At 36.6% G+C, this 25,570-nt stretch overlaps 1 protein-coding gene across 1 annotated transcript; it reads left to right on the forward strand.

Annotated features, from left to right (window-relative positions):
* The first annotated feature begins 691 nt into the window (after window positions 1-691).
* Window positions 692-24,775, forward strand: LOC147372725 (killer cell lectin-like receptor subfamily I member 1). Its single transcript, XM_086404346.1, has 6 exons — window positions 692-894; window positions 9,104-9,246; window positions 9,391-9,459; window positions 18,620-18,771; window positions 19,134-19,228; window positions 19,736-24,775. Exons 1-6 carry the CDS (start codon window positions 692-694, stop codon window positions 19,845-19,847), a joined length of 774 nt encoding a protein of 257 aa, XP_086260472.1. The 3' UTR covers window positions 19,848-24,775.
* The last annotated feature ends 795 nt before the right edge of the window (window positions 24,776-25,570 follow it).

Below are 25,570 nucleotides of genomic sequence, written 5' to 3' on the forward strand. Positions count from 1 at the left end.
AGATCACTTATGATCTAAAGGTGTGCTGATGCCAAGCAGTCATTAGTAAGGAGTCAGAATGCAATGGCTTGAGTGAGAATAAAATATAATAAATAGTAATGAAATGCAACGGCACTATGAGAATTTTTCTAAGAGGGATAGAGAGCAAAAATAGTATTTTTATTGAGCTTGAGGTCTAACGATGTTAAAAATTACATGTAATTTTAAACTGATGTGAAGGATATTATTAAAAAAATATTGAATATTCAAAAAGAAAGTGGAGTGATAAATAGTGTGTGATTCTTGGGTGGTGGAGTAGATAGACTCAAATATAGTTAAAATTGGCTTTATTGAAGAGGAAGAAAAACACCTCTGTTGAACAGGAGAGAAGATAAAATGCCTGCGTATATAGAGAGAAAGATGAGGTAATCTGTTAGCTTTTCTTTTTCTGTGATATAGGTCATCCTCTGAGAACAAAGAGAGGGTGTGTAAGAGAGATTTGTTAAGAACGAAGAATATGTGATAAAATCAGTTGCAGAGAATGTGAAAGAATAATGACCTGAAGAAAGCAATAGGACGCCTAGCAGCATTAAAGCGATTTGGTGCTGGTGACAAAGAACTTGTATTGTGGTAAATCTTACCTCTTCCAAAAGCACTTGGCTTCTCAGGTGTTGACAGACAGAAACAGGTAATTTATCTCAAACATAAGATAATGATTTTATTGAACAAGTGGGACCAAAATATGTTCAAGAAAGCTAGTGATTGGCAGAAGAGAACCAAGGTTGACCTGAAAGAAGGTGAAGAAAGAAATATACTGATGGAGTGGAACGAGGTCAAGTTGGAGACAGGGCTGGAGATGTCAATGAGATCAGAGCATTTTCATGTTGGAGAAAGATGGATAAGCAATCTCAAAAGGTAAGAGTATTTGTAGAGGGTGGGAAGTTTTAATAAGACATTTTTTGATATGAAACACTTAAAGGTACGACAAGGACCGAGATGTTCCCATGGGAGGGCTTGGCTGAGGCAGAGTGGAGAAGTCACTTGGGAATGGGGAGAAAGAAAAACTGAGTGACCAGGGTGTAAGTGGATGGTTCACAGAGACATTGATGAATCAGAAGACTGTGATCCATTATTACAAGTCAATATCGATAATGCCTGGGAGCACATAAACCATGATGAGAGGAGGGAAAAGGAATGTTAGAGTCATAAGTAAATGGGGGTGACTTAAGGAAGATGGGATCAGTATGTGATTCTCAGTCATCTGGTACAAACTAACAATAGAGACACATTTGGAAATTTATCATAATATGTTGTCTTTTTAACCCGCAAGTAGGTGACTATGGAAGTCTTTCAAATTACACAGTTATTAATTATAACATGCCAAACTCTACTACACTGTATTACACGTTATAATACACACAACGTAAACTTCGTTCTGGGTGGTGATAGCAACTACCACTAAATACTACTAAGAATTATATATTTTAATTTAGCCAGTAAAGCCTAAAATATACTTTCTATTCTGACACATCTGCAGACTTTTCTACATATCCCATGGTACTCTTGTTCTGTGTAACATCTAATAAAATATGTAATTTGGCTCATTTTTCTTTTCCATTAAGCTTCAGCTTTGATAAAGGGATATTCTTATTAAGCTGCCATTAAATTAATATTTTTTCAGACCTTTTAAACTAAAAAGCCTGTAATTTATGATACAGTTTTCAGAGTACCAAAAGTCATGAGGTATTGAAGCAACATTTTCACTTCTTGGTCAGTATTTTGTGGGAGAGTTAAAACTACAAATTGGCAGTTACGTGAAAACTTCCTGTGTAGTTTTTCACGTATGTTTTGAACAACAAAAGTTTATGTCAGTATCAGAGTGCTTTTTAACCTAGAGTCTTCTCTAGAGGTTCTTATACCGGATTATCTACCTCATAACTAATTCCAACCTACAACAATTTTACATTATTTTAAGTCTCTGATTTTCCTACAAATTTATCTTCAAGTCAGTGAGTATGATTGCTTCCATTTATTTCCTTCTCTTAAGAAGTTAAAAATGTATGTAATGATTAGCATTAATTTGAACTAGTAACTCAGAATGTATTAAATGATAGTTTAGGAAAAAACAGCTTTTGTAAAATTATGTTGCATGCTTATTTCATAAACAATGGCATGGAGTAGGAATCCAGATATCTCTTTAATTTATTAATTTTTTGTTTCTTTGTCTTGAAATTTTCCTGTTTTTTTTTTTCTTTTTTTCATTTTTTTCCAACTACCTAGGCTCTTTCCTCCAGTAAATTTATTTAAAAAGCTATAATTTTCTCATTATTTTGAATTATTGGATCAGTAGATGTTTTCATTATTTGGTTTGGTACATAACAACAAATTAATTTCCAAAGGGAAAGATTTAGATTAACCTGAAGTCCGTGTAAATAAATGTGTTTTCTTGCACGTTGTGCAACTCTATGTGACTGCATTTGACTTAAATTTAGTGATTTTATTGGTGAAAATGTGTATCATTAGTATGTTAGTTCATATTTCTTTGGTTAGTGGTGCAATAAAAATCTTTTAGTATGATTATTGGTGACAAAAAATTTTAGTAATAAAAATGACATTTCTATAATTCAACTTAATTATTTTCCTAGTCTGTGTGAGATTAGAAAGTTGTAACTATTTACTTATACTTTCTTTTAATCCTTTATTAGCTTTATTGTCTCATGTCTTACATTTAACATTTTGACTTATCTGAAATTTGTTTCAGTATTGTAGTGAAATTAGTGATCTAAGTCTATGTAATGCTTCGCTGTGAACCAATAGTCCATCCTTCCAGTGATTATACCACTTTTAAACTTTTCTTAGACCATGCTTATTTAATTACTTTTTCTTAATAACAATAGTCATTTTTCTTCCTCCTTTGGTACAAAAATGTAGTTTAATTGCACCAAATATTTTAATAGCTCATTCTTACAATACCAATATATTCTTCAATTAAATATCATTTTTCTATCATTGAGCAAAGTTTTCAGGAAACAATTTAAGAAAGTATAAAAATTTTTAATTAAAAAATTGTATCCAATTTTTTTCCTGAAATTTCCTGAAATTCTTAAAGTAGCCATGGATGTAGAAAATATCCTATGTATAAAATTATTTGATTTTCAACATTTTAAAATTCTCAAAATTTCACCTTTAAGTTACTTTTATCACGTTCTTTAATTTTCAGTAAAATGAAAAGCAGTGCAAACTTGCCAAAACTGTACCTAAAAGTAATCACTGCAAATCTATTACTTTGCTTTATGTATCAATATTTGTTACATTAAATAGTTAAAGGTGTACTAGAGTATCAATTGGAGAAGGCATTGGCACCGGACTCCAGTACTCTTGCTTGGAAAATCCCATGGACGGAGGAGTTTGGTAGGCTGCAGTCCCTGAGGGTGCTAAGAGTCGGATACGACTGAGCGACTTCACTTTCACTTTTCACTTTCATGCATTGGAGAAGGAAATGGCAACCCACTCCAGCAAGAAGCCTGGAGAATCCCAGGGACGGAGGAGCCTGGTGGGCTGCTGTCTATGGGGTTGCACAGAGTCGGACACGACTGAAGCGACTTAACAGCAGCAGCAGTAGAGTATCAATATATCAATGTGAAATATTAACTTATCTCACAACTCACTTTATTACAAACACATCTGCTAATAACTTTGTTTTTTGTTTTCTGTTTTCCAGCTTAACTCTTAGTAAAGCATAATGGAAAAAAAAATCTATGCTGTATAACTTTTGATGTTTAAAAATTGTAAGATAAATTGCTAAAAGTAGAATTGTTTCAAAGCTTGCATACTTTATGTTTTGTAAATATTGGTAAATATTTTTGTACTCACAATCATTTGCTAATACAAGAATATCTGTTATCTAGTGTTTTCACAGGTAAAAGTTATTTTATTCTTTCAATTAGGCTTTTTTATTTATTAATGAATTTGAAGACAATAATTTTTTTTTCAAATTTTATATTTTACCTTTTTATTTCTTTTGTTCATTTTTGGTGGTTCATTGGCATTGTCTCATTAATTTAGGTGGTCCATGTGCTTGCTTCTGCTTGTGTGTGTATGTGGATAGGTAAATATGACTTGATTAAGTGGGAAAAAGATGGTAGGCAGGCAGACTGAGAGATAAATTGTTATTTTACAATTGTAAGATTTACCTAGTTCCTGAGAGAGTTTTTTCTATATTAAGAACCTTCTGAATAATGGATTATTTCAGTGATACAACAACCTTTATGTCAACTTGATTTGAGATTAAAAAGCTTTAATATTAAATTTAAATAATAAGTTCTTTGTTAATGTCTTTAATCATAGTCTACACATGATTAACATTATTCATTACATAAAAACTATTGAGAGAAAAAAAAAACTATTGAGAAGCAAATATATATATACTTTACTCCTTTCAAAAAATGATTAAAAGAGGAAATGAAATGTATAATCATATTAAAGGAAAATAAAATCATTCTTCTAAATAAGGATTGCAATGTTGGGAGAGAGATTTAGTCTCTCATTTGGTCCCTTTTTTACTCTTCTCATGTTATACCTAAATGTTTACTTATACATCAGAATGAAATAATTTTTCACTGTTTGATCTGATGCAATGACCACTTAACTCTTTTCCTCACATTTGTCTATTGCATAGATACTAAAGAGAAAGGTATCAAGATTGAGCTAAAGGAATCCAAGTCTTTTCAGAAAAAAAAAAAAAGCTTAAGAATATGCAAAACAAAGGTATTGTAAACAAGCAAGAGGTAACCCACACAGAACTGAAATTTCCCAGATCTCAACAGAAGCAAAAAAGACCCAAAACAAATGAGAGAAATGTCGTATCAAGTGAACAGCAAGCAAGACACAAGGAACTGAAATCACCCAGATTTTCTCTCTTTCAGTACAGAAAATGGTTGCTTAGGAAAAAAAGAAAAAGTATAATATTACATTTTGCAATTCACTAGATCTCAGTTCTTGCATTTAGATTACTTCTCTCAAAATCTTTATTAAATTGCCACATTACACTATTTACTTATCTTCAGGACTGTCCTTGATTCTTTTAGGATATTACTGTGGAACTGTTTGTCTCTTAAATAGTCCTTCACTATGTTCATTTCTTCTAAAATTGTACTGATCCAAATCCCAACAGAATTGCATTATTTGTAAGAACTGTTATATGAATTTTATTGCTTCTTTCATGTATTATTTTAAAAATAATTCTTGGTGCAAGTCTTCAATTCAGTTCAGTCTAACTCAGTTCCAACAATTATTTTTTGAATTTGTACTGAGGGCCTGCTCTGGACAAAATGGTACCTATAAAGGTAAAGAAGCAATAATCACTTGACTTCAAAAAACTAACAAGAGTCTATTAGCAGAGAGACAGACTACAGAAAGAAAAAGAATATTTTGGAGGTAAAGTTTTTTAAGACTCAACAATCATTTGGATATTGGAGGTAAAGGTGAGAAATTAGTAGAATAAGATAGCAAGATTCCTAACTTAAGTGACTGAGTAGTTAATCATCTTAACCACCATTAAGAAAAATATTTAATCCAGTAAAAGTCAGATCACGTATGACATTTGAATCATCTCTTAATCAGTTCAGAGGACAACATACATAATGAAATGGGATTTGAAAGGTTGAATCTCTAGAAAGAAGATGGAAATGGGCAAGAAAGACTGATGTGAGTAGATAGGACTACAAATAGAGACGATGTGAATGAAAAGTCTACCATAGAAAAAGGCAACATGTAAGAATTAGCAGAGGAAGACTCAAGAAAGGTACATATGAAATGCATATCCAGATAGGAGAAACTAAACTATGTCTAATAAAGTGTAAGTGGAAAATTATTTCCTTGGATTTTGCAGTTGGGGTTTTTGTTTGATGATGGAGAAAAGCTTACAAGCTATAACTGAAAGTTAAGGGATCGAAAGAAGTTTAGTATAGGAATAAAAAGAGTCCGGAAAGTATTTTTACAATTTTCACTGATAATAGCAACATAATTGAAATGACAATGAAAAGTGGAAGACCTGAGCCAAGACAAGGAATCCCTTATCTCAAAATATTAGATTTTGAGAGATTTGAGCCCATGTATAGACGAATCAGATAAAGTTTATAAAAAAGAGATGATGAAGAAAAGGGCACAAGATAATTTTCTCTTAGATAATAAATGCTCTAAGGGAGACGGGTGGCATGGAATAAATAGGATATGTAAAAGGTTTTGACTTGAATCATAGAGAAATTGCTCATCTTCTGAAATAAAAAGAAGACAATGACAACAGGGTATGAATATATGAATATATATACACACACGTACATACAGATATCGGAGTGGGCAAGTTAAAGACATTCATAGCCTCAACTATTTTGGTAAAATAAGAGAAATATCTTGGTGTTTGGATAGAGCTTCTCCAAGGCTTGATTTTGTTTTGTTTTGTTTTTTAACTATCTGGAGGACTTGGGGCAGAAGTTGACCAAAACTGCTGCTGCTGCTGCTAAGTCACTTCAGTCGTGTCCAACTCTGTGCGACCCCATAGACGGCAGCCCACCAGACTCCCCCGTCCCTGGGATTCTCCAGGCAAGAACACTGGAGTGGGTTGCCATTTCCTTCTCTGATGCATGAAAGTGAAAAGTGAAAGTCAAGTTGCTCAGTTGTGTCTGACTCTTCGCGACCCCATGGACTGCAGCTTACCAGGCTCCTCCGTCCATGGGATTTTCCAGCCAAGAGTACTGGAGTGGGGTGCCATCACCTTCTCCGTGACCAAACTAAGAGGACTGAATTTAGTATTTTGCTCCCTCATTGCTTAATCTCAAAACCTGAAAGTAAAGTTTGACTCCTCACACTCAAGTAGTGTGTTCAAGCTGACCCGCTTCTCTCTTGGACTGAGATTCATATATTTTCACGGAGATTACTGAGACAGACTCTCAAAAGTCTCACATCTTCCACTTTTCACCTTTCCTTATATTTCAAGCAAAATGATCATGACTTTTTAAACAAAGTTCCTACACAATTTTCTATTGTTCTTAAAGTTAAAAAAAAAAAAATAGTCCTCTCGTCCTACAGACTGTCTCTCCATCTCCATCCCCTCCTTTACTGAGCTCCACTAGATTGTATTTCAGTTCCAAGCTTCCTGTCCTTTAAAAGTGTTTACAGAGATTGCCTCTCCAAGTTGAAGACACCCTCTCTCCATCCCCCACGCTTCTCCTACTTTAAGGAATAATGAATTTTTATTTTCCTCAAATTTTAAGTACGATGCCACTTTTTGACAGAAACATTTTCTAACATTATGCTGAAACTTGGTGCATGCCTAATTGCTCAGTTGTGGCTGACTTTTTGCGACCCCATGGACTGTAGCCCGCCAGGCTTCTCTGTCCACGGGATTCTCCAAGCAAGTATTGCCGTGGAGTGGGTTGCCATACCCATCTCCAGGAGATCTTCCCAACCAGGGAATTGAACCCAGGTCTCTCACATTGCAGGGGGATTCTTTACTGTCTGAGCCACAAGGGAAGCCAAAACTTGATGAACATGCTCATATATCTTTATAAAATTTATGACAGCTATTTCTTTCTTGACAAAAGATAATAATGTATTTTGTTACCTCCCTTTTGACTGATATACTGAATGATTGATTGGCTAATAAAATGGATAAGAAAGCTGTGGTACATACACAAAATGGAGTATTACTCAGCCATTAAAAAGAATACATTTGAATCAGTTCTAATGAGGTGGATGAAACTGGAGCCTATTGTACAGAGTGAAGTAAGCTAGAAAGAAAAACACCAATACAGTATACTAATGCATATATATGGAATTTAGAAAGATGGTAACAATAACCCTGTATATGAGACAGCAAAAGAGACACTGATGTATAGAACAGTCATTTGGACTCTGTGGGAGAGGGAGAGGGTGGGATGATTTGGGAGAATGGCATTGAAACATGTATAATATCATATATGAAATGAGTCACCAGTCCAGGTTCGATGCATGATACTGGATGCTTAGGGCTGTTGCACTGGGATGACCCAGAGGGATGGTACATGGAGGGAAAAGGGAGGAGGGTTCAGGATGCGGAACACTTGTATACCTGTGGCAGATTCATGTTGATATATGGCAAAACCAATACAATATTGTAAAGTTAAAAAATAAAATTAAAAAAAATGTTAATGTTCAATGGAATTTATAATTAATATTTTTATTTGCATGACACTATGCTTCCTGGTGGGGCTTCCCTGGTGGCTCAGAGGTTAAAGCGTCTGCCTCCACTGCGGGAAACCTGGGTTTGATTCCTGGGTCGGGAAGATCTCCTGGAGAAGGAAATGGCAACCCACTCCAGTATTCTTGCCTGGAGAATCCCATGGAGGGAAGAGCCTGGTAGGCTACAGTCCACCAGGTAACAAAGAGTTGGACACTACTGAGCGACTTCACTTCACTTCATGCTCCCTGGTAGCTCAGCTGGTAAAGAATCTACCTGCAATGCAGGATACCCAAGTTCAATTTCTGGCTTGGGAAGTTCTCCTGGAGAAGGGATGGTCTACCCACTTCAGTATTCTTGGGCTTCCCTGGTGGCTCAGATGGTAAAGAATCTGCCTGCAATGCGGGAGACCTGGGTTTGATCCCTGGGATTGGAAGACCCCTTGGAGAAGGAAATGGCAACCCACTCCAATATTCTTGCCGGGAGAATCCCTGTGGACAGAGAAGCCTGGCAGGCTACAGTCCATGGGGTCCCAAAGAGGTGGACACAACTGACTGACTAAGCACAGGATATTATTTTCTCCATCTAGATGTATTTCATTTCTGAGTTTACTAGAAGAAAGTATATTTGTGGAGTGCTCAGGGTTAATAATTTATAAAATCATAGGCAAAGGAGGCTCAAAGATGATGGTGAAGGTGGTTCAGGTGACATACCTGGAGCCTCAAGCAGGATAAGAAGTGAGATCAGGAAGAACCTATTAGGGAGGATATTTGAGTATGGAAAAATTAGAGTTCTGAATGTGGCTAAGAAATGGTTTTATTCAGGATGAACACATTCAAGAATTTAAAAAACGAATGATTTCCCTCTGAGAGTGAAACATTTTGGTGTTCAGTTTTATATTTGATGTTTTCTGGGAAATGATGAAGCTTCATCATTGTTTCTGTTTCCTTTAGTGCCACACCACCGATCTACAAAGTGGCAAGTGTTAGCTTGGAGTCTAGGGATCTTGTGTGTGGTCCTGATGATAACACTGCGTGTCTTGCTTGCAAAGTGCAAGTAATTGAGAAAATATCTGTTCTTATTACAATCAGTATGTCAGCAACATGTTTCAATGATTTGAAATCAGGACTGAATTTTACATTGTCTTAATATTTTATCCTAAGGAGAACTAATTACTATCATGATTTTTGCCATAGTATTTTCTAGCAGAGAAGACCAAAACCAAAAAATATCAACTGTTCCCACTCTATCTTCTAAAACTGGTGGTAAGTATTCTCTCTGTTCAGTCTAATTCTAATATTGATTACTGGTCTAAAGAGTTTATTTTCCTGACATCCACAAAACTTTAGTCAATCATGATAGAAAAATATAACTTTATAGTATGTTCAGTTTTTCATTAAGGAAAAATTAATATTGGGCAAAAGAAGAAAGATAATATAGGAGAATGTGAAAATACTCAAAGTGTCATGTGTGTAAGTATTGTCTGTGATTTGATTCTTATTAGGACAAAAAAGTGATTTAAATTATATTGAGGTGAAGATGTGAGAAATGGGTGAAGGATGTCTAAAAGATAGAAAGAAAACAAGTGAAAAGCCAGGGAGTTGTGTCTCTTTAGCAATTTTTCTTTCTCGCTTTCTCTGATGGAGATGATTAGCATTTTTGAAATTACAAGCATTTATATTTTACATTAATATTTATTGTACATCCAGATTCAGTGGCCATGATATAGAAAGTTGTTTTTAGTTTTCTCTCTTTTTCACATATTGCAAGTTTACTCAAATCCTTATCAGTAAATTCAGCACTTATAAAGAAAAAGATATATCTATTCCTAAATGAGCCTGTCTTTCCAGGAAGATGGGATTTTTCCCCTCTGTTATCCTTTTGGGGAAATAATTGCATTTTCATGAACAGGGTTGGATTTTCAGGAAGGATGCATTTGCCAAGAAACAAAGTATCTTTACACACACACACACACAAAACAGAAGGGTAGGGCTCCTATATCAACCAAAAGCATTGCCCATGAGTATTACCCATGAACTATCTTCTAAGCAGTTAAAAAGGAAAGAAAAATTATGACAATAATGGAGTAATTCAAGCATGGCATGAAAATAATTTGGCTTAGCATTCTCCAAGAATTTAGAGACAAACATTTATGAAAGGAGAAAAGTCAAAGTATAAAAAAGATGGAAGAAAGAACTAATTTCAAGTTTTATTAAAAATAAATTGCCTGAATAAAAAGGGAATGTCCCAATAGATTCAAGAAACAGGAGACTAGACAACACAGCTACTAGTTTTTATTATAATAAGTTATTGTTTTAGAACTTGTTTGATGACTCTTAGAAAAAATAAAATCTATAAATGCCAAATATTAGCCATTTATATGGCTTGTGTTTTTGTTTTTCTTTCATTCACCTGGTTTGAAAATTCAGTTCAGTTCAGTTGCTCAGTCATGTCCAACTCTTTGTGACCCCATGGACAGCAGCACGCCAGGCCTCCCTGTCCATCACCAACTCCCAGAGTTCACTCAAACTCATGTCCACTGAGTCGGTGATGCCATCCAACCATCTCATCCTCTGTCATCCCCTTCTCCTCCTGCCTTCAATCTTTCCCAGCATCTGAGTCTTTTCAAATGAGTCAGTTATTTGCATCACGTGGCCAAAGTATTGGAGTTTCAGCCTCAACATCAGTCCTTTCAATGAATATTCAGGACTGATTTCCCTGAGGATGGACTGGTTGGATCTCCTTGCAGCCCAAGGGACTCTCAAGAGTCTTCTCCAACACCATAGTTCAAAAGCATCAATTCTTCAGCACTCAGCTTTCATTATAGTCCAGCTCTCACATCCATACAAGACTACTGGAAAAACCATAGTTTTGACTAGACAGACCTTTGTTGGCAAAGTAATGTCTCTGCTTTTTAATATGCTGTCTAGGTTGGTCATAACTTTTCTTCTAAGGAGCAAGTGTCTTTTAATTTCATGGCTGCAGTCACCATCTGCAGTGATTTTGGAGCCCGAAAAGATTAAAGTCTCTCACTGTTTTCACTGTTTCCACATCTGTTTGCTATCAAGTGATGGGACCAGATGCCATGATTTTAGTTTTCTGAATGTTGAGTTTTAAGCCAACTTTATCGTGCTTCTCTTCCACATTCATCAACAGACTCTTTAGTTCTTCACATTCTGCCATAAGGGTGGTGTCATCTGCATATCTGTGATTACTGACATTTTCCCCAGAAATCTTGATTCCAGCCTGTGCTTCATCCAGCCCAGCTTTTCTCATGATGTACTCTGCATATAAGTTAAATAAGCAGAGTGACAATATACAGCTTTGCAATACTCCTTTCCCTATTTGGAACCAGTCTGTTGTTCCATGTCCCATTCTAACTGTGGCTTCATGACCTTCATGCAGATTTCTCAGGAGGCAGGTCAGGTGGTCTGGTATTCCCATCTCTTGAAGAATTTTCCACAGCTTGTTGTGATCCACACAGTCAAAGGCTTTGGCATAGTCAATAAAGTAGAAGTAGATATTTTTCTGGATCTCCCTTGCTTTTTCAATGATCGAACAGATGTTGGCAATTTGAAATCTCTGGTTCCTCTGACTTTTCTAAATCCTGCTTGAACATCTGGAAGTTCATGGTTCACATATTGCTGAAGCCTGGCTTAGAGAATGTTGAGCATTACTTTGCTAGCGTGTGAGATGAGTGCAATTGTGCAGTAGTTTGAGCATTTGGTGTTGCCTTTCTTTGGGATTGGAATGAAAACTGACCTTTTCCAGTCCTGTGGCCACTGCTGAGTTTTCCAAATTTGCTGGCATATTGAGTGCAGCATGTTACAGCATCAATTTTCGGGATTTGAAATAGCTCAACTGGAATTCCATCACCTCCAGTAGCTTTGTTTGTAGTGATGTTTCCTAAGTCCCACTTGACTTCACATTCCAGGATGTCTGGAACTAGGTGAGTGATCACACCATTGTGGTTATCTGGATTGTGAAGATTTTTTTTGTATAGTTCTTCTGTGTATTCTTGACACCTCTTCTTAATATCTTCTTCTTCTGTTAGGCTCATACCATTTTTTGTGCTTTATTATGCCCATCTTGCATGAAATGTTCCTTTGGTATCTCTAATTTTCTTGAAGAGATCTCTAGTCTTTCCCATTTTGCTGTTTTCCTCTATTTCTTTGCATTGATCGCTGAAGAAGGCTTTATTATCTCTCCTTGCTATTCTTTGGAACTCTGCATTCAAGTGGGTATATCTTTCCTTTTCTCCTTTTCTCTTCATTGTCTCAAAAATGACAGAATCATCTCCATTCATTTCCAAGGCAAACCATTCAATATCACAGTAATCCAAGTCTACGCCCCAACAAGTAATGCTGAAGAAGCTGAATTTGAACATCTCTATGAAGACCTACAAGACCTTTTAGAACTAACACCCCCCAAAGATGTCCTTTTCATTATAGGGGATTGGAATGCAAAAGTAGGAAGTCAAGAAATACCTGGAGTAGCAGGAAAATTTGGTCTTAGAGTACAGAATGAAACAGGGCAAAGGCTAATAGAGTTTTGCCAAGAGAACCACTGGTCATAGCTAACACCCTCTTCCAAGAACACAAGAAATGACTCTACATATAGACATCACAAGATGGTCAACTCCGAAATCAGAATGACTATGTTCTTTGCAACCAGAGTTGGAGAAGCTCTATACAGTTTGTCAAAACAAGACCAGGAGCTGACTGTGGCTCAGATCATGAACTCCTTATTGCCAAATTCAGACTTAACTTGACGAAAGTAGGGAAAACCACTAGACCATTCAGGTATGACCTAAATCAAATCCCTTACGATTATACAGTGGAATTGAGAAATAGATTCAGGGGATTAAATCTGATAGTGTGCCTGAAGAACTATGGTTAAAGGTTTATGACATTGTACAGGAAGACCATTCCCAAGAAAAAGAAATGCAAAAATGTTATTTGAGAAGGCCTTACAAATAGTTGTGAAAAGAAGAGAAGCAAAAGGCAAAGGAGAAAAGGAAAGATATCCCCATTTGAATGCAGAGTTTGAAAATTAAAAGCAATCAAATAAAAATAATTAAGGACATGCAAATTATGACTCCAGTGGGTTACCATTACACAACCACCCAAATGGATAGAACTTGGAAAGACTGACATTAACAAGCTTTAGAAAGGATGTGGAGTTAACTGTACAGGCACAAATCCCCAATAAGTCTATTCTTAGACACTTAGAAAAGAGAAATGAAGACACATGTCCACATAAGACATGTGAAAAAATATTTCTAGACACTTTTCTTGTAATTCTTATAAGAATTATCAGCAATCCAAATGTAAATCACCAGATAAATGAACTGCCAAAATGTGGGTTAGTCATAGAATGGACTGTTCAGTAATGAAAAGGAATGAAATCCCTATACTCACAACCTGAGTAAAACCCAGAAACACTATGCTGAGTAAGCTAAGAATTGATCAAAAGAATTGATACTGAGTGATTCTGCTTATATGAATTGTTAAGAATATAATCTGTAAAAAATAATTTACAGTTATGCATATCAGATCCCAGGTTGCTTGGGTGAAGTAACAGTGTGGGGCATTAGTTGAAAAGGGACAGAAGTTAGCTTTTGATGTGATGGAAATATTCTAAATTTTAATTGGCGAGGAAGTTACAGAAGTATACTTATTTTTCAAAACTTATCAAATTGTGTACTTCAAAACAGTTTATTTTGTTGTGTGTAAATTATAACTCAAGTTGACTTAAAAATGGCACGTGCCTGTGTACTAAGTTGCTTCAGTCGTGTCCAAGTATTTGTGACACTTTGGACTTAGCCCACCAGGCTCTTCTGTCCATGGGATTCTGCAGGCAAGAAAACTCCAGTGGGTTACTGTGCCCTTCCTTAGGGTATCTTCCCGACCTAGGGATGGGACCCAGGGATCAGGCACTGCAGGTAGATGATGATGATGATGATTATTATTATTATTAGGGTAACCATCCCAGGAAGCCCTAGTGATTCCTTTGCTATTACATAATGCCTTTGTTTGGGGCTTCCTGGGTAGCTCAGTGGTAAAGAATCTGCCTGCCAATGCAGGAGATGCAGGTTCATTCCCTAGGTTGAGAAAATCCCGTGCTGGAAGAAATGGCAACCCACTCTAGTATTCTTGCCTGGGAAATCTCATGGATAGAGGAGCCTGGCAAGTGGGATATGACTGAACACGCAGGCACAGTGCCTTTCTTTGTCATCATGGTTTTGCCTTTAAAATCCATTTTGTCTGATAGAAGTATTGCTTTCCCCATATTCTTATTGTTTATATTTGTATTTTTGGAAATATCTTTTTCCATCCCCTAATTTTCACTTTGTGTCTTTCACCCTGAAATGAGTCTCTTATAGGTAGCATATCATAGTTTCTTTTTTTTTTTTTTAATCCAATATGCTTGCTTTTGATCAGAGCATTTAGTTCACTGACATTTAAGTAATAATCATCCAGGTGGCTCAAATGGTAAAGAATCTGCCTGCAATGCAGAGACCGGGGTTTGATCCTTGGATTGAGAAGATCCCCTGGAGGGGAAAATGGCAACCCAATCCAGTTTTCTTGCTTGGAGAATCTCCACAGACAGAGGAGCCTGGAAGGCTGTAGTCCATGGGCTCACAAAGAGTCGGACATTACTGAATGACTAAACATGTTGATATATATGTACTAATAACCATTTACGTCTTTGTTTTCTGGTGGTTGTAGTTCTTTTATAGTCATTTCTTCTTTTGTTTCTCTTTTTGTGGTTTGCTGATTTTCTTTTTTAGTATACCTGATTTATCTTCTTTTTAGTTTTTGTGAATCTGTTGGATGTTTTTAATCTGTGGTTACCAGGGAGTTCAAGTATGTTAACTCACAGTTATATCTACTTGCTTTAAAAGGATAGATATTCAAGTTCAAACACATTATAAAAGATATACATTTTTATATTTACCTCTCCCACATTTTGATGTCCTATTTTATAGCTTCATGATTATCCTTTCACTGTTTCCTGTAGTTACAATCACTTTTGCATTTTTTTTATTCTTTTTTAATCTACATTCTGACTTAAGTGAGCTTAGATTCTTTTATATATTTGCTTTTCCTATTGTGATTTTCCCTTTCCTATAGGTTATTGTTTCTTTTCTATTAAGAAACTGCCCTTCGATATTTCTTTTTGTATATAGGTTTGCTGCTGCTGCTGCTAAGCCGCATCAGTCATGTCCGACTCTGTGCAACTCCATAAATGGCAGCCCACCAGGCTCCTCTGTCCCTGGGATTCTCCAGGCAAGAACACTGGAGTGGGTTGCCATTTCCTTCTCCAATGCATGAAAGTGAAAAGTGAAAGTGAAAAGTGAAAGTGACGTCGCTCCAACTCTTAGTGACCCCATGGACTGCAGCCTACCAGGCTCATCCATCCACGGGATCTCCCAGGCAAGACTACTGAAGTGGTGTGCCATTGCCTTCTCTGTTGTATAGGTTTAGTATCGCTGATTCTTTTGGTCTTCGCTTATTGGAGAAATTCATCATCTTTCCTTCTATTCTAAATGATCATTTTGTTGGGTAAAGTATCCTGGATTCCAAGTTTTTTCCCATTTCTGGACTTTGAATATATCTTGCCACTTCCTTCACATCCACTATTGATAAATTACTGCAGAGCAATTAGTTGACAGTCTTGTGGGAGTCCCCTTGTAACTACCTCTTTGTATTTTTCTTTCTGCCTTTAGAATCCTTTCTTTCAACTTTTGCATTTTAATTTCACATTTCTTGATGATGTGTTTGGGTTGATTGTGTTTGGGACCCTCTGTGCTTCCTGTTTCCTTCTTTAAGTTTGGAAAGTTTTCAGCCATAACTTCTTCAAAACATTTTTGATCCCCTTCTCTCTCTCTTCTCCTTCTGGAAGCCCTATTCTGTGTGGGTTGGCATGTTTTATATTATCCTATAGATCTCATATATTGCTTTTGTTTTGCTTTGTTTGTCCTTATATCTGCTGTTCTGATTGAGTTATTTCCATTTTTTCTATGTTCTGGGTCATTTATTCATTCTTTGTGTCATTTAGTTAGTTATTCATTGCTTCTAGATTGCTTTTTATCTCAGTAATTGAGTTATCTACTTTTGATTGGTTCTTCTTTATAGTTCCTAGTTTCTTTTTATAGTGATCTACATTTCTATTGATAGCCTTTCTTAAGTCAGTTAGTATTTTTACTACCACCTTCTTGAACTCAGGGTCTGGTGAATTCTGTTTTATTATTTGTTCTTTCAGGGGATTTCTCTTGTTCTTTTAATTGAGAGTAGTTTCTCTGTCATTTCTTTTTATTGAAATTTCTCTGACTATATTGAATTTAGGAGAAACAGTTGTGTATTGTGGTCTTGAAGGTTGGTTTTCATGTGGCAGCAATCCTGTAAAGACTGTGTTTGTCCAGTGTCTTTGATGTAAGGGCTGCTTTTGATATGGAAGCCAGCTACTTCTATCCTCAGGGTATCCTGGCCACTATCACTTTGCTAGGGTATGTGATTGACATTAGTGGTGTGAGGCGGGACTTCCTCTCTTCTCAGTGGCTGTTGCTGTCTGTCAAGTGCTGGATCTTTTCCCAGTTGCTAGAGTAAAAACCCTGAGGGAAAGACTCGATCAGCCTCCATTGCCCTTGAGTGCATGCCCTGACACAAAGTGGGGTGCTTGCTGAAGCAAGTGTGACCCATGTACTTACAGAAGACCTATGCACAACCTATGGAGGTGTCCATGGCTCCACTCAGAAGTGGCTTGGGCTTGCATCCCTTCCCCTGTTGTGATAATCCCAAATCTAGTGCAAGGCTGTAGTGTGGAGAATGCTGAGGCTAGGGGTCAGGGCACTGTGGCTGCAGGAAGTGAGTTGGCTGTGCTGCTATCGAAGATCTGGGCTGTCTCTGTGGCATTCTTCTCCCAGGCCCTGTCTGCCACAGATCCAGCTCTGAACTGAGGTATGAAGTGGGTGGAACTGGGGTGCTCTCAATTGGGAGAGGAACCGCTGAGTGCTCCTGTGGGTGCTGAGAATTGCTGTCACTGCCCTCACCTGAAACACACCTCAGGCTCATCCAGGCTGCCTCTGTGTAGTTACATCAGGTCCTCCCTCAGTATCTGTCTACTGGGACTCAGCACGAAGCCACTGAACACTCCTGCAGTGCTGCCCTGCAGATTTGCTGACAATGGCTAGCATCGCCCCACCCAGATCACTCTCTAGGCCTCCCAGTCTTTCCCTGCAGAACTAGACAGAGTCTTTTCCCAGGACCTGTTTGGCTGGATATGACACCAAACAATGGTGTGGAGTGAGCAGGACTGGGGTGATCACCTCTTTGTATTGAAATTTGTGGCAATGCAGCAGTCACCCATGCAAGACTCTACCCACACTGACTGTTAGCCAACCAGCACATACACTGTCCTCATAAGTAGAGTCTAGGCTTTTAGAGCCCTCTTTCTGTCCCAGGAGTTTCCCCATCAGGCAATAGGGCTTGTCTCCTACACACAGGATCCAGGACTGGGATGCCCAGACTATGGCTTATTCTGCTTATTCCACAGGGTGAGGGTTCTTTTCTTTCCTTTCAGATCCCTCCCAAGGGTGCAAGGTCCTGAACTGATGCTGTTTTTTTCCCCCATCCTACCAGGTTACAATTTTCTTGCCATTTTAATTGTATGGGAGTTCTGCCAGTTTCCAGTTAGTTTTTCATGAAAATTGCTCCATATGTAGATGTTTTTTTGATGTGTTTGTGTGGGTAGATGAATTTCATGTCCTGCTTCTCTATCATCTTACTCTCCCTCAAGTATATGTTTTTGATGATTTAAAAAATATTATTAAAAATGCAAATTACATGTTTATTAAATAAGGTATAAGTTTTTAAATTTTTTTGCTGAATTTTATTCTGTATATTTAAAATCATTAATAATAAACATTTTTGACAAAAGGGAATAACTCATCAGTTACTTTCAGTGCTTGTATGTTTATATGTTGTTTAGCCTCTTATTTTATTTTTAATATTTATTTATATGGCTGCTCCAGGTTTTAGTTGCAGTATGTGGGATGAAACCCAGGCCCCCTGCATTGGGGGCAAGGAGTATTAGCCACTGGACCACCAGAGAAGTCTCTGGCCTTTTAAATATGCATGTATAATTTTAATCACATCAAGCAATCTTGTAATATTATTTGGAATGCATTTTCCTTATAGGTAAAATTTGATAACAAATTTTAAGTAGAAAAGTATAATACATGAGCTAAATATTATTGTTAGCTATGGTTTGTATAAAATTTGCCCAGGAACATTACAAAAAATGCTCACTTTGCTTTCTACCTAATATTCATCTGTATAACAAGCACAAAGGTATAGTAACTGTGTTAGTAGTAGTGATTCATAGTACAGAGTACACATTAAATGAGTTTATATTTTCTAGAATGTTCCTGTGACCTTTGTTCCACTCACTGGATTGGATTTGGAAATAGTTCTTACCATCTTTTCAGTCAAGCCAGAACCTGGGTGGAAAGCCATGCTGCCTGTGCAGAGCTGAATTCCCACCTTCTAAAGATTGATACTAAGGGAGAGCTGGTAGTATAGACACTTCTGTTTTTGTTGTTGGTGGTGGTGGTGTTATACTGTAACTATATTTGGTTTGAAAGCATTAGTGATTGACACCATAATTTGGGAAAACTGGAGATTCTCAAAAGTATATGATATTTTCTTTCTTTGACTCAATTTTCTTAGGGAGAGATTACAGAAACTCTACTTTTTGAATGTTTAATGCTAGAAGAAAAAAATCACATTAACAAATGAGATATCTTGAGGAAAAAAAATCTTTTTAACACTAAGTAAATGTATGCAAGCCCTTGGGAGAACTCTAACCAATAACCTTTGAAAGGAGTGGATTATAATATGCACACTTTTCTGGTTTATGATTTTTTTCCTAATAGGAAATTTTATCAGTGCTAGAAGCAAAAGGATGGATAGGTCTTCAAATCAGTGAATCCTGGTTATGGGAAGATGGCACCACAGTAAATGAAAACCTGTAAGTACAGTATTTTGATAACTGAACTTTTCTGTATATATAGGGATGTGTGTATGTTATGTGTGTAGGGCACAGAAAAACCAGCTAAGAAAAAGGAAATTATTATGTTTTTTGAAAATCATTCTGTGAGATTTAATTGGGGGAAAATTGCCAGTTCTTTCTAAAAAATTTCACCTTTAGGAACTTTACATTTTTAACTTTACTGGACTCAGGATAAATTTGTGCATAGTTTTAGGCAAGCTTATAAATCTATAGACTTCTGTTGTATTTTTATTATTTGTCATTTGGCTTATAATTCTACTTAAACAGGATAGGATTAGGTATTGTCTAATATTTTCTGTTAAGTTTTAATATTTTGTAATTAAAGACTATTAATCTTCAGAATTTTGTTCTTGTTTTGATTTGTTTAGTTTGTTCTTTTACTGTTTCTTATTTTGTTTTTGCTGATTTTAAGCTTGTGAGTTGGCATTTGTAGATATGACACCTTGCTTTACAATTTTTTTGCAGATTTGAATTCCTGAAAATGGATGATGAGAGTTGTGCATATATTGAAGGAAATTATGTGTATACTGCTAACTGTTTATCTGGGAAATCTTACATCTGTGAGCTTACCATATAGCAGCTGAATTTTGCTAATACATATTGTTGGTGAATTTTAATTAATTAAAAAGTACAAAATATGTTGTTGCTTTTATAAAATGGTATAAATTATTACTAAAGCTTTTTTTTTAACTGCACACAGAATACTTTAGCTAAATTTTTGAATTTTAAATGTATTCTAAGTGAGGAAAATTTATCACCCAAATTCCTTGGGAGCAAGTATTTTCCCTATGATAACTCATATTAATATTTTTTAATTTAATAAAGTTAAAAGCACTTTTTATGAACTAAAAAATTTGTAAAATTAGGGATACAAAAATAAAAAGGGCTTCTATATCAGTTAGGGTTCTGGCATGAAAAAGACATCATTTAAGATTGTTCAAGAGGTTTACAGTGATGAGGACACTCACCATATTGGTGAGGTTTAATGGAAAAAACAAGAAATAACAAGATTTATAGACCTCTCCTTGGGGGCAAGTCTTGGGGGCAAGCCAGGGTGCTTGTGTTCAAGCACACTCCTTAAGAGCAGAGTCCAGGCTTCCCACAGTCCTTCCATCTGTCCTGGTACTTCTACCATTAGCCACAGGTACTTGTTTCCCCCACAAAAGACTCCAGGACTGTCACACCCAATCTGTGGCCTGACCCATTCAATCCCAAGAGTGGGTCTCCATCAGTATAATCTCTCTTTCCTCTGAGGCCCCTCCAAGGGGCACCAGTCCTGACCCAATCACTTCTCTTCCCTGCCTACCTGATTACTTGTGTATCTTTCTTACAGTTTGGGTATACAGGAGTCCTTTTGCCAGTTTCCAGTTAGGTTTCAGTGCGAATTGTTCCACATGTGGATGTATTTTTGACACATTCGTGAGAGGGCAGGTGAACTTTATGGCCTCTTACTCTGCCATCTTAATCTGAAAAGTGTTAGTCACTCAGTTGTGTCTGACTCTTTGCAACCCCATGGACTCTAGTTCACCAGGCTCCTCTGTTCATAGGATTCTCCAGTCAAGAATACTGGAGTGGGTTGCCATTCCCTTCTCCAGGTCTTGATCTGAACCTCCTTTATTTACTTGGAATATAGCATGACTCCCTTTTGATCTATAAAATTTCTGCTGAAAAGGCAAATAATAATGTTATGAGAGTTCTCTTGTATATAACCAGTTGCTTTTCTCTTGCTGCATTTAGTATTCTCTCTTTGCTTTTAATTTTTGCCACTATAATTATAAGTGTTTTTTTGTGAACCCCTCTGAGTTCCTATTGTTTTGGAACTTCTGTGCTCCTGGACAGGGATATTTGCTCCCTTTTCCAGGTTAGGGAAGTTTTATACTCTTATTTCTTCAAATGAGTTCTCTGCCCCTTTCTATCTCCCACTTCCTTCTGGGTCTTGTTTGTGTACTTGACATTATTCCATAAGTGTCTTAAACTGTCCTAATTTTTGAAATTCTTTTTTCTTTATTCTGTTCAAGTCAAGCAATTTCCACCATTCTCTACCAGTTTGTTCATCTGTTCATCTGGGTCATCTAATCTGTTGCTGATTCCTCCATGTGTATTTTAAAATTTTAACTATTGAAATCTCCAGCTCTGTGTTTCTTCTGATATTTTCTAACTCTTTGCTAAAATCTGTGCTCACCCACTCTTCTCCTGAGTTCACTGAGCATCCCCATGATCATTTCCTTGAATTCTGTTAGGTAGATCAGTTACCTTCACTTTGTTTACTTCTTTTTCTGTGATTTAACCTTGTTCCTTAATTTGAAACATCCTGTCTCCATCATTCTCTCTGATTCTCTCTATTTGTTTCTCAGTGTTAGGTAGTTTGGTCATGTTTCTGGTTCTTGGAGAAGTGATCTTACATAGGAGATGTCTTATGGTTACAGAGCCATATGCTCTAGAGGTGACTCTGTGTGGGATGCATAGGCCAACTAACTACTACTGGGACACTGGTAGATGTGGTTAGTCCCTGTCTTGTTGGTTATGTTTGCAGAAAACATTTTTCCATGTTGTCATATTTTTTTCACTTTTCCAATAGTATCTTTTTGATAGACACAAAGACTTTATTCCCAAGATTTATTGAGACATAATCAACATATAACATTAAGTCAAACATTTTGATTTGATAGATTTATATACTGCAGAATGACTACCATCATTGCATTGACTAGTACCTCTGTCCTATCACAGAGGTACCTTTCTTTTTCATGATAAAACTTTCAAGATATATTTATTAGCAACTTCCAAGAATATACTACAATATTATTACTTTATTCATCATGCCGTACATTAGATCTCTAAAACTTGTTAATCTTACCACTGAAAGTTCATTCAGTTCAGTTCAGTCACTCGGTCATGTTCAACTCTTTGGACTCCATGGACTGCAGCATGCCAGTCTTCCCTGTCCATCACCAGCTCCTGAAGCCTGTTCAAACTCATGTTCATTGAGTCAGTGATGCCATCCAACCATCTCATCCTCTGTTATTCACTTCTCTTCCTGCCTTCAATCTTTCCCAGCATCAGGGTCTTTTCAAATGAGTCAGTTCTTCACATCAGGTAGCCAAAGTATTGGAGTTTCAGCTTCAGCATCAGTTCTTCCAATGAATATTCAGGACTGATTTCCTTTAGAATGGACTGGTTGGATATCCTTGCAACTCAAGGGACTCTCAAGAGTCTCCAACACTGCAGTTCAAAAGCATTAATTCTTCAGCCTTCAGCTTTCTTTATAGACCAACTCTCACATCCATTCAAGATTACTGGAAAAACCATAGCTTTGACTAGACTGACCTTTGTTGACAAACTAATGTCTCTGCTTTTTAATGTGCTGTCTAGGTTGGTCATAGCTTTTCTTCCAAGGAGCAAGCGACTTTTAATTTCATGGCTGTAGTCACCATCTGCAGTGATTTTGGAGCCCAAGAAAATAAAGTCTGTAACAGTTTCCACTGTTTCCCCATCTATTTGCCATGAAGTGATGGGACTGAATGCCATGATTTTAGTTTTCTAAATGTTGAGTTTTAAGCCAACTTTTTCACTTTCCCCTTTCACTTTCATCAAGAGGCTCTTTAGTTCTTCACTTTCTGCCGTAAGGGTGGTGTCATATGTGTCAGTCAGTCAGTTCAGTCATTCAGTTGTGTCCAACTCTTTGCAACACCATGAACCATGCACGCCAGGTCTCCCTGTCCATCACCAACTCCTGGAGTCCACTCAAACCCATGTCCATTGTGTCAGTGATGCCATCCAACCATCTCATCCTCTGTCATCCTCTTCTCCTCCTGCCTTCAATCTTCCCCAGCATCAGGGTCTTTTCAAATGAGTCAGCTCTCTGCATCAGATGGCCATGAAGTGATGGGACTGGATGACATAATCTTAGTTTTCTGAGTTGAGCTGTGAGCCAACTTTTTCACTCTCCTCTTTTACTTCCATCAAGAGGCTCTTTAGTTCTTCTTCATTTTCTGCCATAAGGGTGGTGTCATCTGCATATCTGAGGTTACTGATATTTCTCCTGGCAATCTTGATTCCAGCTTGTGCTTCCTCCAGCCCAGCATTTCTCATGAGGTACTCTGTATATAAGTTAAATAAGCAGGGTGACAATATACAGCCTTGATGTACTCCTTTCCCTATTTGGAACCAGTCTGTTGTTCCATGTCCCATTCTAACTATTGCTTCCTGACCTGCATACAGGTTTCTCAATAGGCAGGTCATCTGTGTATCTGAGGTTATTGATATTTCTCCAAGCAATCTTTATTCCAGCTTGTGCTTCATCCAGACCAACATTTCATTACCTTTGACTAATATTTCCCTACCTCACACCAAGTCACTGGTAACTATCACTTCTCTATCTGTTTCTCAGAATTTGACTTCTCCAGATTCCACACATATTTGATATCAGGTAATATTTGTCTGTGTCTGTCTGACTTATTTCAATATCAAACTGTCTGGTGTTGCTTTCAGAATATGTAGTTTTGTATTTACCATGCCAAATTCTCTCTTATCATTCTTCAGCTTTAGAAGTAAAATGTCCATTCTTGGCTCTTTGCCCTACTGTACAATTTTTAGAAATACCTTGTTTAGTTCTTGAAAAAAATTAATAATTGGATGTTTATTTTAGTTATACTAAGTATAACTAAAATAAACATCCAATTATTAATTTTTGGTTGAGATGGTTGATTGTTAAATGTTTATAACAATTTGGGCAGAGTTTGTGTATTTGTAATGTAAGTAAATATTTCAGTGAATTGGTGATTTAGGTCTTCTTCAGTAATTTTCAATAAAACTTCATAATTCTTTACATAGTAATTGTGTTTATCTTTCATTAGATTTATCCTAGGTATTTAATTTTTCCTTAATGTAAATCACATCATTTTTTAAATTTATACTGGAAGTGAAGCACTCATATAGAAAATAGAACAGCCAATTAATGTATAATGTTTAATTTTCACAAAATAAATATGACTATTTGGGGATACATTGTGTTGCTGCCAGAATATATTTTGAAGTGTTAACTCCCTATTTCCAAATGTGACCTCATTTGGAAATAGATCTTGGTATGTGATCTAGTTAAAGCTAGTTCTTTCTTTAGAGATAAGCCTAGAAAACTGTGCTTAGGGGTCAGCTCTGCTCACAACCTTATTTTGAACTTCTACCTTCCAGACTGTGAAAAACAAAATCTGTTTTTTCAAGATATTCAAGTTGTGCTGCTTTGTTACAGAAGCCCTAGGAAACAAATACTACATTGATGTAACCAGCACCCATATAATTGAATAATATTCCAAGCACCTGAGAAATGCCTCTTGGACACTGTCTCCAGGAATAACTCCTCATCTTCATAACAGCTATCCATTCCACATCATTATTCCTTTTGGGAATAAATCCCCACTATAGTACGTTTTGTCTTAGTTTATAATAGCAGAGATTAGATTTACCTGGTTTTAAACTGTATGAATAAATGGAATCTTATAGAATAAACTATTTTGTGTCACTTTTTTTTCCTCAAAATTGTTTGTGATATTAATCCACAATGACATGAACAGACCGCATAAATAAAAAAGATACCATAAAGAGATATTCAGCCTCAGAAAGAATAGGAAAATATAAATTTAAATAATTCAAGATAATCCTTTCTGTTGGTGAAGGTTTTATTGGTAAGGTATCTCTTACCTCCTTAAACTAAGAAGATGAACTATTATCTTGACCTTTTGTTAAAAATAAATAGCTAGGTTGTAGTTCTTACCCTAGTTTTCATTTCTACAAGTTTGTTTGAGTGCCAAACAGATATTGTTTTCAAAAGGAATAGCAAGTAATTTGTAAAGATATAAGAGAAGTAAGATTTATTTCATTCTGCTGTACTGGCAATGTTTTGAGAAAATTCAAGTTGCATATACTTTTTGAAATTAATCTTAATCTGATGCTTTATTTGCAAAGGAGAAATCTACTACAATGAAACTTCATTTTATTCATATCTGTTTTGAGTGGTTATATTCAAGAAGCATTCATAGGGCAACAGTAAAGATGAGGGAAGGGTCACATTTCAAGTTTGTTATTCACTCAGAACAGTTCAGTTCAGTCACTCATTCACGTCCGACTCTTTGCGACCCCACGAATCACAGCACGCCAGGCCTCCCTGTCCATCACCAACTCCTGGAGTTTACCCAAACTCACGTCCATCGAGTCAGTGATGCCATCCAGCCATCTCATCCTCTGTCGTCCCCTTCTCCTCTTGTCCCCAATCCCTCCCAGCATCAGGGTCTTTTCCAGTGATTC

This window comes from Bos grunniens, chromosome 5 (genome assembly GCF_055505025.1).
Source record: "Bos grunniens cultivar Pamir isolate PY7600 chromosome 5, Bosgru_T2T1.0, whole genome shotgun sequence".
NCBI classification, from domain to species: domain Eukaryota; kingdom Metazoa; phylum Chordata; class Mammalia; order Artiodactyla; family Bovidae; genus Bos; species Bos grunniens.